Source organism: Populus trichocarpa, chromosome 8, assembly GCF_000002775.5.
Source record: "Populus trichocarpa isolate Nisqually-1 chromosome 8, P.trichocarpa_v4.1, whole genome shotgun sequence".
Lineage (NCBI taxonomy): Eukaryota > Viridiplantae > Streptophyta > Magnoliopsida > Malpighiales > Salicaceae > Populus > Populus trichocarpa.
This window is the reverse complement of record NC_037292.2, coordinates 3912419-3927914: the sequence shown is the minus strand read 5'-3', so window position 1 is coordinate 3927914 and position 15496 is coordinate 3912419. Positions and strand designations below refer to the sequence as shown.

General features: G+C 33.8%; 2 protein-coding genes across 2 annotated transcripts in view; both read right to left on the bottom strand.

Moving 5' to 3' along the window:
* Positions 1 to 9030: 9030 nt before the first annotated feature.
* The window catches only part of LOC7494468 (60S ribosomal protein L35a-1), a 100575-nt gene continuing 94109 nt past the window's right edge, over positions 9031 to 15496 (bottom strand). Inside the window, exon 6 of the transcript XR_008059793.1 lies at positions 9031 to 9041. The gene's annotated coding sequence lies outside the window, so the exon portion shown is untranslated. The remainder of the gene's footprint in view (positions 9042 to 15496) is intronic.
* On the bottom strand, positions 11073 to 12338 carry LOC7488006 (protein SRC2 homolog). The gene has a single exon (XM_002311168.4). It carries the CDS (start codon positions 12157 to 12159, stop codon positions 11224 to 11226), a length of 936 nt encoding a protein of 311 aa, XP_002311204.1. The 5' UTR covers positions 12160 to 12338; the 3' UTR covers positions 11073 to 11223.

Sequence of the window (15496 nt, the reverse complement as noted above, 5' to 3'; positions counted from 1 at the left end):
TTATACAATCGATCTGAATATTCAGACATTCGGTTTGGGAGCCTGTATATGTTCTCAAACTGCATGCTATGTTCGTGTGTGTGTGTGTGTGTGTTGGTCCAAAAGTTTTGGGTTTTGAAGGATTCGTTTGAGGTCTATGAAGGGAAAAAAAAACAAAATATATCATTTACTGGTCACTCATGTAGATGCAAGTTATTTGGTGGCTTTAAGATAATATCTTCTTTCACTTTGTTCTTTTAGAAAATCTAACAAAGTTCTTAATTTGAGATTATTTGAATTTTTGTTAAGTATTTGAATTGACCGGTCCAATTTAATTTTGATAACATTACAGCTTTGTTTTTTTTTTCTTTTTTTATGTAAAGTTGTTGACCATATATCTTTTCTTTATTTTTGTAATCAATGTTAGTATTTATTACTAAATTTGAGAACTTTCAAACAAAAGAATTTAATTAGTCTTAGATTGAGTAACTGATTTTTAGTCTTAGATTTTAAATTATTTGTCATTTTTATGGATATAGGTTTAGTTTTAATATTTAAACATTCTTGAATACTTGTGTTTTTTTGTTAAGGAGAAAATCAGGGCTTAACATCTAAGAACTAAATTAAACGAGATAATATAGACCCAATAAAATCAAAATTTAAAATAGAATATAACCCCACTGATGAATCATCTGAAGTGAAGGCATCTCTAAACATTCCTGAATACTTGTTAACGCAAAGGAAAAAAGGAATTGCTGGCACTACTTGGCTACAAAAAAGAAAAATGTCAGAACCCACTGCTTAAACTGTAATAAGAGATAGTATGTATCAATAAACCTCTAGTAATAAAAGAACAGTTTATCCCATCCAGGGTACCCACTGATGTGTTGTTTATTGGTCTAACTTTGTTCCTCACTGTATTAATATTATAGCATAGAATACATTGTTTTGCATGATTGCGTGTCATAAAAATAATATATAGTTATATATTAATTAAATGTTTAGTAGTTTTTAACTATTAAAAAATTATATCAACCTAATAGCTTAAGCTGTTAGGTGAGGTTTTAAAATATGATTTATATTATTCTCTAACACCTCCCTCAAGTGAAAGCTTTTTAAACTTGAAACTTACACAGACGCACGTTACATTGTGCTATTAACTAGATTTTAATTAAAAGAAAGAATGAGAATGTTGAAATTCAAAATCGTGACTTTTTGATCATTAAGGCTCTGATACCATGTCAAAGAATCATCTTAACCCAATAGTTTAAACTGTTATATGAGATTTCAAGATATGATTTATAATAAGTTAGGGTGATTGTTCATATGACTTGATATACTTGAACATCAAATGAATTCCCATTGATGTTTTTCAAACTATAGATCGGTCAGTCATTGTTCTCTTCTGATTAGATTCAAGCCACCAAATTCATCATGAAACCAAAAAAATACATATCTTATCGCTAAAGCATGTAGCTAGGTGGTTGTCTCTTTCTATGTCGCTTCTTCTGTTCTACAACAATAGTTATGTTCATTTTGAAAGTGACCTAATAATTAGTATACTTATTTTTCTAAATTGGCATCAGGTTGTAAGTATACATGCCAAGAATATGTCATTAACCTTGTAATAATTTTCTGGAATTAATTGAACCTCAATATTACATGCATGCCCTGTCATCGAGCGATTTAATTTGATAATTGCTTCATTTAATTGCATTTTGTGTTGGTTTGTTTCTTTGTTGAACAATATTTGTAACTTTGTTAAAACTAGTGAATATTCTTTTTGTGATTATTCATCATTATTGTCAACAAACTATATCTTAACTAAAAAAATTAATTTACTGATGCACTCCCTCCCTCGTATAGAAGTCATTAATCTCGATTTAAGATTTATATGTATTTACTACTATTTTATACTAATTGTTTTTAATTTGTGTTTAGGACGAGATAGTATATATGTTTTATCGTAGAAAATTAGTCGGATCATCAAAATCTTAGATATATGCACTTTTTTTAGATTAACGTGAGTGTCTGAGTCAGTTTGCGTGCATCAATTAATCTCATGGGCCCTGAAGTTATTGACCATGTAAGCCTCTAGTGATCTTGAGAGGACTCAAACTCGTGAACATTAAGAGCAAACCCAAGACCTAACTAGTTGAGGTACTCCTCAAGGTTCTTAGATATATACACTCATACACATTACCCAGAAATTATAATATATTACTTCAAAAAGTAAATTCAATTTATTAAATGACTGGATCCATGTATTAATTACAGTGATAAAAAAACAAAAAACAAAAACCGAATTGGAGACTTATGAATCCCTTTTTGGAGTAGAGGCTTGGTGCTGTTAAATGCGTTTTTAGTATTTTTCTTGAGTACAGCTCACAATTTAATTATACCACAACTTGATGGAAGAAGGTGGTTGATGTGAAGTAGCAATATTGATCACTTAAGAACCCTATCGAGCAGGTACTCTGAGTTTGTCCAAAGTAGACTTTTTTTAGGGAGGATATATCCAAATAATATTGACAAGCTGGCTAATAAGGTTAAATGCATAGCTCAACATCTCCTCCATATCATAGATCATCAATTTCAAAAGCACACATGCATTATTTATCAAAAGTTAAATGCAAATAATCCAGCTGGTTTCTTCTACAAATCTTATCAAAGATATCTTTTTGTAATATATAGGCATATAGGCCCTAGGCCCAGGATTTGGGGGGGGCAAAAAAAAAGAGAAGAAGAAGAAGAAGAAAGAAGCATCGATCATGAGGAGTTCCTTATTTTTCTGCCCCTCGAAGGATATTTTAGGTTACAGGGACCACTAAGAATGGGCAACATTAATGAGTGCTTTAATGTCGTATATACTCAATTTGTAAAATCATAATGATAGAGAACAGGATTTTTGCAGTGCAGAAATTCTAAATTCATGCACATATTCAAAAACTGATAGTGATCCATGTACCGGTCAATATTACGGAGAAATGAAGTGGGGCTGGTCTGATATCAGACTGCCGATATCCCAAAACGTTAGAGGGGTGTACGTACCGTGTATCTGTCTATAGCTATCTAGTAGCTGCCTGTAGAGCCTTCTAATCAAAATTAAACCAGCTTCAATGAATACTAGGGCTAGCTGTTGCTTTCTTCCTTTCTCTCTTTTTTTGACAAAGGGTTGTGCATCCAATGACAAACGTTTTAGTGACCAATTCTATGCTAATATTCATTTATCGGAAAGCAACGTCAATGAGCATGCATCTGATCAATGTAGAGCTAGCTAGCAATTAGCAAACAGGCTAGGTTTCATGTGAGATATTTTTCCAAGAATTATTAGAAAGATGTTAATTACGTGTAATATTAAAAAAGCAACACAGCTTTATACATTCTGCTCGGGGAAGTGGAAACGATATATTCTATTCTTGTAATATTAAGAAGATCAGTCAATTTATTAGCACCTGCATCTTTTCAGAATGACAAGAAGAAAAGTTGAAAGTGGATTCTTTAACATAACATGTTCGGGGTGGGGGTCTCCTCTTCTTTAGAATATTGATTAAAGAAGAGAATTTAACGAGAACCAAGCGTTTCCACTCCCATTTAGTATATGCTTTCTGATTTCTCTGAGAGATTTGCTTTAAGAGCCACTTAATTAGTGATCAGGAGTACCATCTCCACCAAAAACGTTGGAAACATTGTTTTTTGTTTTAACAAAACCGATTTTTGGGAACATAATCACAACCACCACGACAATTATGAAATGCTTTGTTTCAGAATCTGAGAAGGTGGCAGCATCATAAGTGAATTTGAAGTTGATTTATGCTGGGGAATAAATTAATTAAAATATCTGCTTGCATCTATATATATGTACTGCTAGAACATTGCTTCATGCCGATCCAAGATATATAATGATATAGGATCGATGTTTGCTCCCTTACTAGTTTAAGAAGTTTGATTCATCTTAATTCAGCCTTATGTAACTATAGTTTCCTGTCATTAGTTTTGAAGTGACACATATATGACCCATGCATGCATGGAAAGAAAAAATAATGCTCAATTGCTCATCATAAAAGTGTGATGCTTTTACCTTTGAATGGCATTTTGCAGTCAAGATACCTAAATAGTTAATTTTCACTATCAAAACCAGCCAAGTGCCTTTCAATTCAGTTCTTATATATATAAACCATCTAGAACCGAATTATTATCATTTTTACAATAATGATAATAATTCCTTTTCGGACATTGAGGACAATATGTCCAACTTGGTGGTGAACTTAAGAGGCACAAATGTTGTTTAGTTGTGCGTTGGGCTTCTCTTCTAGGCTTGGATCATGATAAAATGTTATCAGAGAAGAAAATCCTGGTCAGTGTTGGAAGTAATACCTTATTTATTTTTGGTTTTTAAAAATATTTGTGAAAAAATTTAATTTTTTTTTAAATTAATATATTTTTGATATTTTTAGATTATTTTGATACATTGATATCAAAAATAATTTTTAAAAAATAAAAAATATCATTTTAATATATTTATAAATAAAAAATATTTTAAAAAATAACCATATCTAATCTACTAGATATTCCTATTTACCATGCGAGGCAAAGTATTACATCTTTGAAGAAGACGGGAGTCACCTTTCCGAACTTGTAAGAGACACTTTTAGAATTCTAGCCTGTTAAGGAGTCAGTCTTGGGAACTATGAGTATGGTAATTCTAGCCCTAATTACCATGCGAGGCAAAGTATTACACCTTTGAATAAGACGGGAGCTACCTTTCCGAACTTGTAAGAGCCACTTTTAGAATTCTAGCCTGTTAAGGAGTCAGTCTTGGGAACTATTATTATGGCGCGACGAGACGTTGCACATTTGAGGAGGGAGAATGTGATACCCCCGTATACCATGTTGATAGATTATATTAGAAAATATAAAGAATTATTTATACTATTTTAGTAAGATTTTAGATTGAGAAAATTTAATAATAACTGATGTAATTTTTTCCAAATTGAAAATCCATCTTAGAATTCCATCCCATCACCTCTAAAACCTATAAATTTAAGCAAGTGTCCTAGTTTTTTTTTTTTAATTTGAAGCAAGTTTTGTGGGAGTGGATTATTTTTTGTTATAATATTAGTCCCTGGGAATTATAACTTTTGGTGTAAATACCAGCTGAATTAATTGATGGGATTTGCAGGCATGACCAGTGGTCCACTAGAAGGACGAAAGGGAAATTCTCGTAAAAGAGGATAGGAGGGGTAGTTTGAACCATAACTTTTCAAGTTCTTATCCCACTCCCGAGAACGTTCAGCTGAATCGCATCATTATGAGTATTTTTTATACTTTTATCAAACATATTGAATATTTTAATCTTCAGTCAATTTTTATCTTTGTTCTTGACATTTTTATACTAATCCTTCACGCTTAGTTTCTCGTTTTTAACCTGAAACGAACTTGAATGTGGAATTATTAGTCAGAAGAGAAATGCATGAACCATAAACAGTAATTTTGTGATTGATTCCTCTGATTAGTCTCCAATATCATTTTATATAATGGTTGCATAGTGACTCCATTACGAGCTACATGCCAATCAACTTGTGGATAAAAACATAAAATGCAAATCTTGAAGGTGTAACTTAATTAATTAGATTTTAAGTTTGTTTTATAGAAATCACATATTCGAGTCTCACAAATCTCAATATCATTAAAGATTTAGATGATTGTTAATTTCAGGACATATAAAATTAATCAAGATACACGTAAGTTAATCCAATACTTATATTAATAAATAAATAAATAACACAGAATGCAATACCATGGTGATGAAATTAAAGAATCGGTGCCAAGAGACTCAAGTAAGCAGTAAACTCCTGTCTCCGCCCTCAATAGCAAGTTGTTTAAGTGCCTTTACAGGTGATGACTTGGCTCCGGATTAGATTATATGCTTGTTGACTAAAATAAACATCTGCGTCGGCTAAGATTCATACCTCAAAATAGTAAAAGAAAAACTAATCCGACAATAAAGAAATCAACAAATGACATGACTTCTTGAAGTCACCGCTCTACGTCGACGTACACCTGTTTTTGGTACTTTTAACACTCTGTTTTAGTCTAAATCAAAAGTGAAAAACGAAGGATGATGGGTTCTCCGGTAGAATACATTGAAAGAGGTAAAGATCATTCCCATCCCACTTTAGCAGGTAAGCCAGCTTTATTTCCAATGACGTCTTTCGTATATTGTGGATTTATCTAGATTAAAATTTTCCAACACCACGCAACCTTTAGCTCCTAGAGAAAAGGAAATAATAGACCTTTGATGCTGGTGTGAATAAGGGTTCTTCTGTTTTTTGCTCGAATTTATAATAATAATAAAAAGAAGCTTGTACAGGACTCGTTTAAAATCATGATCAGACCATTAATCTTGCAAGAATAATAATAAAAAATAAATGTTTTTGATATTTTTAGAAACAAGAAATTAATTTGATCAGTTTTGTTTTTTAAAAAAAAAACTTTAGAGAAAAAAAGGTGAACGGACATTACCGTCCTTTCCGTAAGATTTTGTATTCTATCATAGCATGTTGAAAAGAAAAAGGGAACACAAAGCGGAAGTCATGGAGCACAAAACATTAAAGACAAATTGAGATATGTACATCTGGGTCCCTCCTGTAAAGTTAGCCCCATACCCCCACACGAATAAATTTATTTTGCAATTGTGAAAAATTATTTGATAATTAATTGTGCACCGAAAATGTCCATTTTTCAATGGTTTTTATTAAAAAAAAAGAAGAAGAAAAAGAAAAGGAAAAGGAAAACATGTAGGAGCTAGCATTGTCATAATGCTGCTTGCTAGTGCTAGAGCCATGTAGATACTTGATAAATTATGTTGCCATTGACGGGCTATCAAGTTTATGAATTAAGAACACATGCTAGCCCACATCATCGTTAGACTAATCTCGAAAGCATTGAGGGAGGGTGCTTTAGCAAGTGGTAGCTCCTACTCCTACTCTAATTGTAATTCTAGCCCGTGACTAAAGGATTGTTTATCTTATTTTTGGATAAGTGATTGGCACCAAATCCGTTGGTGAGCATGATGAAGGCTGTTTAATTTTCCAATTTGTTTTCACTGTAGACGAGAATTAGCATTAAAAATATAGAATAAAGTATGTTAAAAGCACAGTCCAATAATTAGAAAACCAGCTTTGTTTAAAGGATGGAATGATGAGACCAATCCCATTTCGAAGTGGGAAATTTAAGGCCAATATTGCAGCATCAATATCAGAGGCATCAAGAACTATGAGATCATCGTGCGGTCTTGGACCACACAGAAATACCAGGAAACTCCACCTAGGTGGCCTGGTATAGAGATACACCACTTCTAGTCATTTATGCGAGCCATCGTTTGATTTTGATGTATCCTCTGACCTTATTTTGAATCTTATACCGTGCTAGCTAGTACTAGAGTTTTTCTAAAAAAATGGTAGGACTACGTAAGGGAAGACTATGAAACACCGCATTGTTTGAAAATTCATCTCTCCAACAATGTATGATGATATTGCGTTCTATGTATGAATTGACAATAGCTTCCGTCTGATACACAAAGCTGTGAATAATAATAATAAGCAGGAGTTAACATCATAGAATCCTTGATGAAAGATGAAGATGGACTTTTCTTTTTGTTTTTTTTTTTTTTGGAACAGCAAGAGATGGACATTTTCTAATTCTTGTTTTCATTACAAAGGAAAAGAAACAGAGAACAAAAGATGGGACTCTGATTAGCTGTGAAACTTTTGTTAACCATTTAATTCGCGTAGTTATACTGGTGGGTTTAATGTGTTTTTTATATAAAAAATTAAAAATATAGATTAAAAAATTTATACAAGCGAGATTAATATATTTCACAGTAAAAAATAAGATATCCATCCGATTTATACTTCAATAAAATAATATTTTTATTATGAAAAAAAGAAAAAGCATCAATGCCCCCAGCTTAATTTATGCTAGAATAAAACACCCATCCTATTTAGTGTTTTCTAGGCAAGAGGTAATAGATAATAATAGCTTTGCTTTTCATCTCATAGATAGGTTTGTTCGAGACCTCCGAGATCCAAAGACGATAAAATAATGGTAAGGCTTAGACAAAGGAGTCGTTTTGGGCCCAAAAGGGAAGTTCAAGCTTAAGTAGGCAACAAAGCATGTACTTTGTTCAAAGGTGGTGCGCAGTGCTGTTATTAATATATACAGGCCCAAACAAGGTTTCAGGGTTGACCTTGCTAGATCCTCTCCCTCTACCTCTTTTAGTAGCTAGGGACCGACCACAGCTCTGGACACAGCAATACAGGCTACGCTGTCCTTAGAGTTCTGTGCTGTAATCTTTATTACCTACTTACCGTCCTAAATGTATATTATAATAATCTATATTACCTACTTACCTATCTATATCGGTCGGTTCTAGGGCCTTGTTTCCGTCCACTCAAAGCATCTTTTCGTCCTTTCGGTGGGTGAAACAAAGAAAAGGAAAATGGCCTGTAAAAATGCGTTCTCATAACAGTTGATTATGTCGAAAAAAATTCTTTCTTCTTTATAAATTTACTGATCTACACGTAGATTTGACGTTAATCCGATTATTAAAACACACGTTCTTCTCATGTACGCCTGCGGAGGGAAGAACAGTGAAAATGGTTTTGAATATAATGAAAGCTAAATGATTTTCCCTTCCCTGGACCTCTTTAAAGCAATGGTTTGATATAACAGATAGGAGGGTTATTGGGCAGGCAAATCCATTTGTAGGCTGGCTTTGTGCTGTTCTTAACAATCTTATCCACCACGACCAAGGGATTGAACCTCTTCCCTACCTCTGGAAGTAGCGCATTTCACGGATCCTACTCTTCCAAAAGAGAGATGATAGCGAACGGATCCGATAATGGCCAGATACCATCCCCAACAACATTAGACCAAACAAGAACTGAGAACTTCGGATCATCACCGGACACAAAGATTGCAAGACAACGCCTGCAGAAGCACAAATAGTGAAACAATCAACCTCCAAGCCAAACTGATCCTCAGAGTCTGATTAATTCTTGTTGACAGTCAAATTGGCAATCCGTTGAGATTACAAAGGATACCAGCACTCCCAGGTCAAAATCTGCAGAAAGCGGTAACACAAAGATAACAGCAAAAACCACTAGCTTTCTCCGCCTATAAGAAAATGCTGCCGCCTCAACTTTTTCTCAATTTGAGATGGCTACCGTCACAAATATATTTCTCAACCTCAACTCCTTCCGTCAAAATCAACATGGAATTAGGGATAACCATACTTTCTTACCTCCATTTTCCAAGAATTTATTCAATATACTAGCGTGTTTGTATTAGTGTACGAGTGCGTGTGTTTGTGTGAGAGAGCTAAATTTTGCACCAAGATGCTTAAGTATATACAAATTAAAAAATTATATTCCCATTCATGTATGCTGAGATAATAATTTAACATGCTTCAATGCTCGCTCCACGGGAGAAAAAAAATGAGCAAATGCCCTTAATATCTAAGTGGTCAAAATAACAATCAGCTAGGACATGCACCATTAGCATCACCATTCTATAACTTCTCAAAGAGTATTAGGTTGGTGTGCAGTGTACACAAAGAACAGGGTTGAAAGCATTAGGTTTAAGACCAAGAAAGATGAAGGATGAGTAGGAGGTGCCAGTGGACTATAGAACAAAGGATTATTGTAGGTACTGACAATGATTCTCAAAAACAGCATAACATAATGTTGTATGATGATGAGATAAAATGCAATAGAAAAAAGAACACAGGGAAAGGCTACTCTTAAAGGTCAAAGCACCCTATCGGAAATGAATCAAATCTCCCCTAACTTCATGTTGCCACGAGTTTAGTAAGTTACCAGATACAAGGTACATATATACATTATGAACATTCCTCTTGGATAAACAACACGTTTTCTGCATTTAGGAATCTTCCAATAAAATGAGGCTATTCAAAGCTGAACATATACAGATGAATCGCGAAAGAATGGTGATGTGATGTGGAGAGGAAGAGTGCAAACCCACTGATGAAAGCGAGAAGGTGGTATGAAGAAGAGGAAAACAACAATCACTGAGCAGCGCATAAACTTGTATGAAGTTGCAGGCAACAACAAAGTCAAGCACTACAGCAGCATTATTCACTAAGGATGAGCAGATGAAAACAAAACAAACACTCTTTCTCAGATCATCTCAACATCCATATTGCTTTGGCTGTCAGCGCCACTACAACATCTATATCAGCATTGCTCTGCTTTTCTTTGACTGAGCGCACAACCAGCTACTAGTTTGCTTCTCTTCAAAACTAACCTTTCATGGCTCGCGAGGCACAAAGGGCATTCAGAAAGAGACAAATGGAAGGAAAGAAAAAATATCAGAAGCCTTATATAATGCATCAAACAGTTGATTTGATCACTCAAACTTCTAGCACAAAGTTAATGATCGACTTCCTTCTCCCTTCCCCTCTCAGCAAGCACAGGTCTCAAAAAGAAATAGGAATTTAGCTCCAACTCCTCCATTAAGAGAGGGGATAATGAGGCAGGCCTTTGAACTAGACAAATATTTGACACGTTCATTTCGCCCTTCACATTGCAGCCGCCTCATTTGTTGTTCAAGTTTGAAACCAACTAGATCAATGGAAAGGGTGTAGGATGCCACTAACAATCAAGAACATCAGGCCCTAGAGTTGCCAAACTAATTAAAAGTAATCCAAGCATCAAATGAGGCAGGCCTTTGAACTAGACAAATATTTGACACGTTCATTTCGCCCTTCACATTGCAGCCGCCTCATTTGTTGTTCAAGTTTGAAACCAACTAGATCAATGGAAAGGGTGTAGGATGCCACTAACAATCAAGAACATCAGGCCCTAGAGTTGCCAAACTAATTAAAAGTAATCCAAGCATCAAAATACACGCACAGAGAGTAAATCAAAACGACTCAACTCAAACCGAAAACCTGAACCTGTAATAATGTAGAGTTATATCACAGGACTTGCTTAGTAGTTGAACTCAATCAAACTCATGTACATACAGAATAATTATCATAATTCCACTAAAATTAACCATCATATAGATGCAGCAAAGCAGATAAAAGTAGATTTTATTCCTTCCAATAAAATGTTGAAATCTCGAGCAGGAGCACCCAGATTAACCATAGATTATACATATATAAACCCGTGGAATGACAAACTAAACACGGTAAATAACTCCTCACCAAACCACAATTTAACATCCGTAATCAGCACGATAATCACTATAATCGTCACGCGTAGCGAGATCATTCTCCACTTTCTCTGCGATTTTCTCATCCTCGTGTTTCAATCCCTCTTCCAATGCAAGTCCACCTAGAGCCCCAGCAACGGCACCCACAGCCAATCCCGTTCCAAACCCCATACTCTTCCCTCCTTTATGCCTCTCCCTCTGAGTATCATAACTACCATAATCAACCGGCGCAGAGGGCCCACTGCCGTAACTACCCATCGTCCGATCCAAAAAGGGCCTTGGCTGCGTGGGTGGCGGCGGCGCAGAGGAGTGATATCCTGGATAATACGGAGGAGGGTAGGCGTCGTGGTAGGGACCATAATGCGGTGCGGGTGGGGGAGGGGGAGAAAGCGACGCTGGAAGCGCCATAGACAGGCGCCTATAGTCAGGAGGTGGTGGTATGGCGGCGCCACTGTAATAATAGCTCTGTGGAGCGGTAATTCCGTAAACTGGCTGCGGCGGTGGATGAGGAGAAAACGGTCTTTCTCGCACACCGAGTTTGATTCTGATTTTACCCTGAGGGCGACCAGAGGGTCGGGTCAGTTCAAGAGTTCGGACCCGGTTTGAGTCATCGGGGTCGGATAAATCTTTTAATGCGACCCGGAGAGTGCCAACGAGGGGTTTGGGGGTTTCGCTTGGCTTGGAATGGAAGATTTCTAGGGTAAGGAAGGAGTCGCGAAGAGCGAAGGTGAGAGGGAGCGTGAATCGCTCGTTCCAGACGGGTCGGGTCGAACCGGATTCGTCGGATTTTGTTGAGAGTCTTCGGCTCGGGTCGACCCAGAAGACTGCGTATGGTTTGAGGTCTCCAGTTTTCCAGTTTACGTTTTTGAGGTGTTTTGCAGAGATTATTGTGAGGTCGAGATCGAGAGGTACTGGTGGAGGAGGGCGAGAGGTGGCCATTGTTGGTGATGCTAACGTGCGCTGCGAGTATTGGATATGGTGAGAGGGAAGAGGAAAGGAAAACTACGGAGGACTTTTACGCGTGGAAAAACATTATCTTGGCCCTTGTATTTGTATTAGGAGGTCAGTTCAGACCCTGCGTCTTTATTTTTGTTATTACAGACAACTTTGAGTTAATAGATGTAAAATTAACCTTTTCCAATGTTTGTAAACCTGTGGTGGTCTAAATTTTGATCTAAACATCTATGTTAATTTTATTTTTTTTATAAATTAAAATAATATTATTTTGATAAAAAATTAAAAAATAATCAATAATTTAGAACTAGGTTTTTGACTGGATTGGCTAAATTTTTAACTACCCTTATTTTTTTATAAACCCTAACCAGTTCTAGTTTCGGGTTTCAAATCAACCCACCAAGCCGGACCGGGTTTTTAACTAGGAAAAGTTTACATTTTTCCCCTGTTCCATAAAACAATTTTGTCGGGTCATTTTATCTACTTACCTCGTCTCACTTGTCCTCTTTTCTTCAACAAACCTTTAATTTTTTATTTTGTTTACTCCATAGATGACAATAGTTACACTTTATTCTCGTCCTTGATTTTCTTTTTCATTTTAGCGTGTCCTGGAAAGTTTATGATAAATGACTTCTCCAATAAACTATCGAAATTGCTTACTTAAAAATATAAAAATATGAATTGGAGTATGGACACAAATATCATAAAAAAAAAAAAAAAAAGTAGACGAGGAGAAGTTATCAAAACATTCCACGTATTTTTTTATTAATAAAAAATAATCTAATTGAAATCCATGATCTGATACACCTAAACTAAAATAACCAATATTTATTAATTTTGAAATATTGAAGATTATTAACTACTTGATTAAATACTAGTTAATTACTATGTATAAAACAAACAAAAAAATGCTGGAAACAAAAGGTAAAAAAAAAAATCGAAGCACAAAATCGAGCTTAGAGACAGAGTATTGAGAATAATCTCAATGTTTTTCTTATATTCTTTTATATCAAACAGATATGTTTTTTTTTAATAAAAATCGATCCAAATTAAAAATAATAATTCTTAATATTTATATAGCTATAAATATAGATATAGATATAGATATAACTTATTTCTATTTCAAAGAATACAAATTCAATAACTTGCTACAGCTAAGGATCTTATCTTCCTCGTTATTAGGCTCCTGATCTGCCGCTAAGATTTCTCTTATCTTCCTGATATTCTGCCTGGATTTTAGTAACGGTAACTTGATTCTCTACAGTATCCATGCCACAAACATTATGTATATAAATTAAAACCGTAATAACCAATTAGATGGCCCAATAATAAAAACTTGAAACTAAGAGATTTGTTTTCTCTGTGGTTTCAAGTTCAAGCCCTGTGGTTATTCATATGATGACCACTAGATGCTTATATAATCGTTAATTTCAAGACCCGTGGAATTAGTCGAGGTATGCGCAAGCTGGCCCAAACATCCACATTAAACTTAAAAAAATAAAAAACCTTATCGCAACGTGAATCGTCTTGAATAATTCGACTGAACGCAAAAAAACAACATTACACACCAATAATTGCTTATAAGTTCAAATCTAGTGTGTACTTCTACAGCCTATAAAATTATTGCCAATAAATTCAATCTAAAGTTCCAGTATGCCTCAACAGGGATGCACAGTCGAGTTCTTGACCGTGGGTTGCTTTTTTCTTTCTTTCTTTCTCTCTGGCTTTTATACTCTTGTTCTTTAAAGGGTGTTTGGTTTTTATGATTCAATTGTTTTTTTAAAAAAAAATTAAATTTTATTTTTTTAAAATATTAAATTAATACTTTTTTTTAGATATTTTTAAATAATAAAAAAAATTATTTTAATTAATTTTTAATTAAAATTTATTTTTTCAAAACCATATTGCACGAGTTATCAAACACATTTATAGCCTAAAGTTATTTTTTAAAATACTTTTCGTTTGAAAATATATTAAAATAATATTTTTTTAAAATTTTTAATATTAATATAAAAACACTAAAAAATTAAGTTTTTTTTTTAAAAAAACAATCTTGTAACACGTTCGGAATTTACTTGCAACACGTTCTCCTCATTCTTGCACTTTCCAATCCACACGAGTGTAAGTTATTTCATGTTAAATATGACAGTTTACACGTATCTCGACTAATGTTACAAGTCCTGAAGTTAATGATCATATAAGCCTCCAGTAGCCCTGAAGTTTGCAAAACTTGAACTGGTAATTTCTAAAGAGCAAACCTAGAATCTGACCAATTGAGTTACACTACACCCCTCAGGGTTCCCTTGTTTATTGTTAACAGTCCATTAATTGGCAATGGATGTGGACCAATACCGTGAGCCAATTTTAGATATATTGAATGTTTATTTTTGTATTTTAAAAAATAATCAATAACATAATTTCTGACTATTTTAACATCAACCAAGGTCTTCCTTTACCCACATGGTTACTTCTTACAATGTAATGTAATTACGAGGGAGATTAAAGAGATTAGAATATATATAAAAACTATTGGTATTTACTACATGGAAAGAAATAGACATGAAAAAAATCAAAACAACATTTTTTAACATAATTGAAGATATTATTATATATAAAAAAGATTAAGATGGAAATTGGTTTCCTCTTTAAGTAGCAATCACCCCTAAAATAATATAATTTTTTATGTATATTAAATTCCAAGACAATTACTAATTAAAATTTCTGGAAATGTTAAAGAGATTGAAAAAAAAATATAAGGGAAAAATACTCCAAAATCACCTTCTATCAATCTGACAAAATAAAATTTGTGAAACAAATCTAGTCAAAATATGACATGTCATCATTCAACAAGTACTTTAATTGACATCCATAAAGAAGTTCATTGCTAGACTTTAAATAATCGTTGAAAAAAAATATAGACATTGATTGTTAAAACCATGACATTTATTTATTTATTTTTCCAGTCATTATCTCTAAAATAATCAATAACATATATATTATAAAAAAATCAACATAAAGGTTTTTATTAAACATGGATTCATTAATTTCTCTTCTCAAATACCACATCAATGCATCTTTTTTCTCCCATGACGTGAAAAATAAGAAAAATAAAAATGTTTTTTAATTGGAGATATATAAAAATATTATTTTTTATTTTTTAAAATTGACACATCAAATTAAATAACAAAAAAATATAAAAAACTAATTTTAAATAAAAAATAAAATTTTAATAAATAGCATTTTCACGACATTGTCAAAGACTTCCCAAGTGACTTAAGACACGCAATCATTGATTCAATAATTTTAAAAGGATAAAGTCCCC

Excerpts from the sequence above, each read along its gene's own strand:
- LOC7488006 (XM_002311168.4), bottom strand. The coding sequence starts at position 12,159 with ATGGCCACCTCTCGCCCTCCTCCACCAGTACCTCTCGATCTCGACCTC.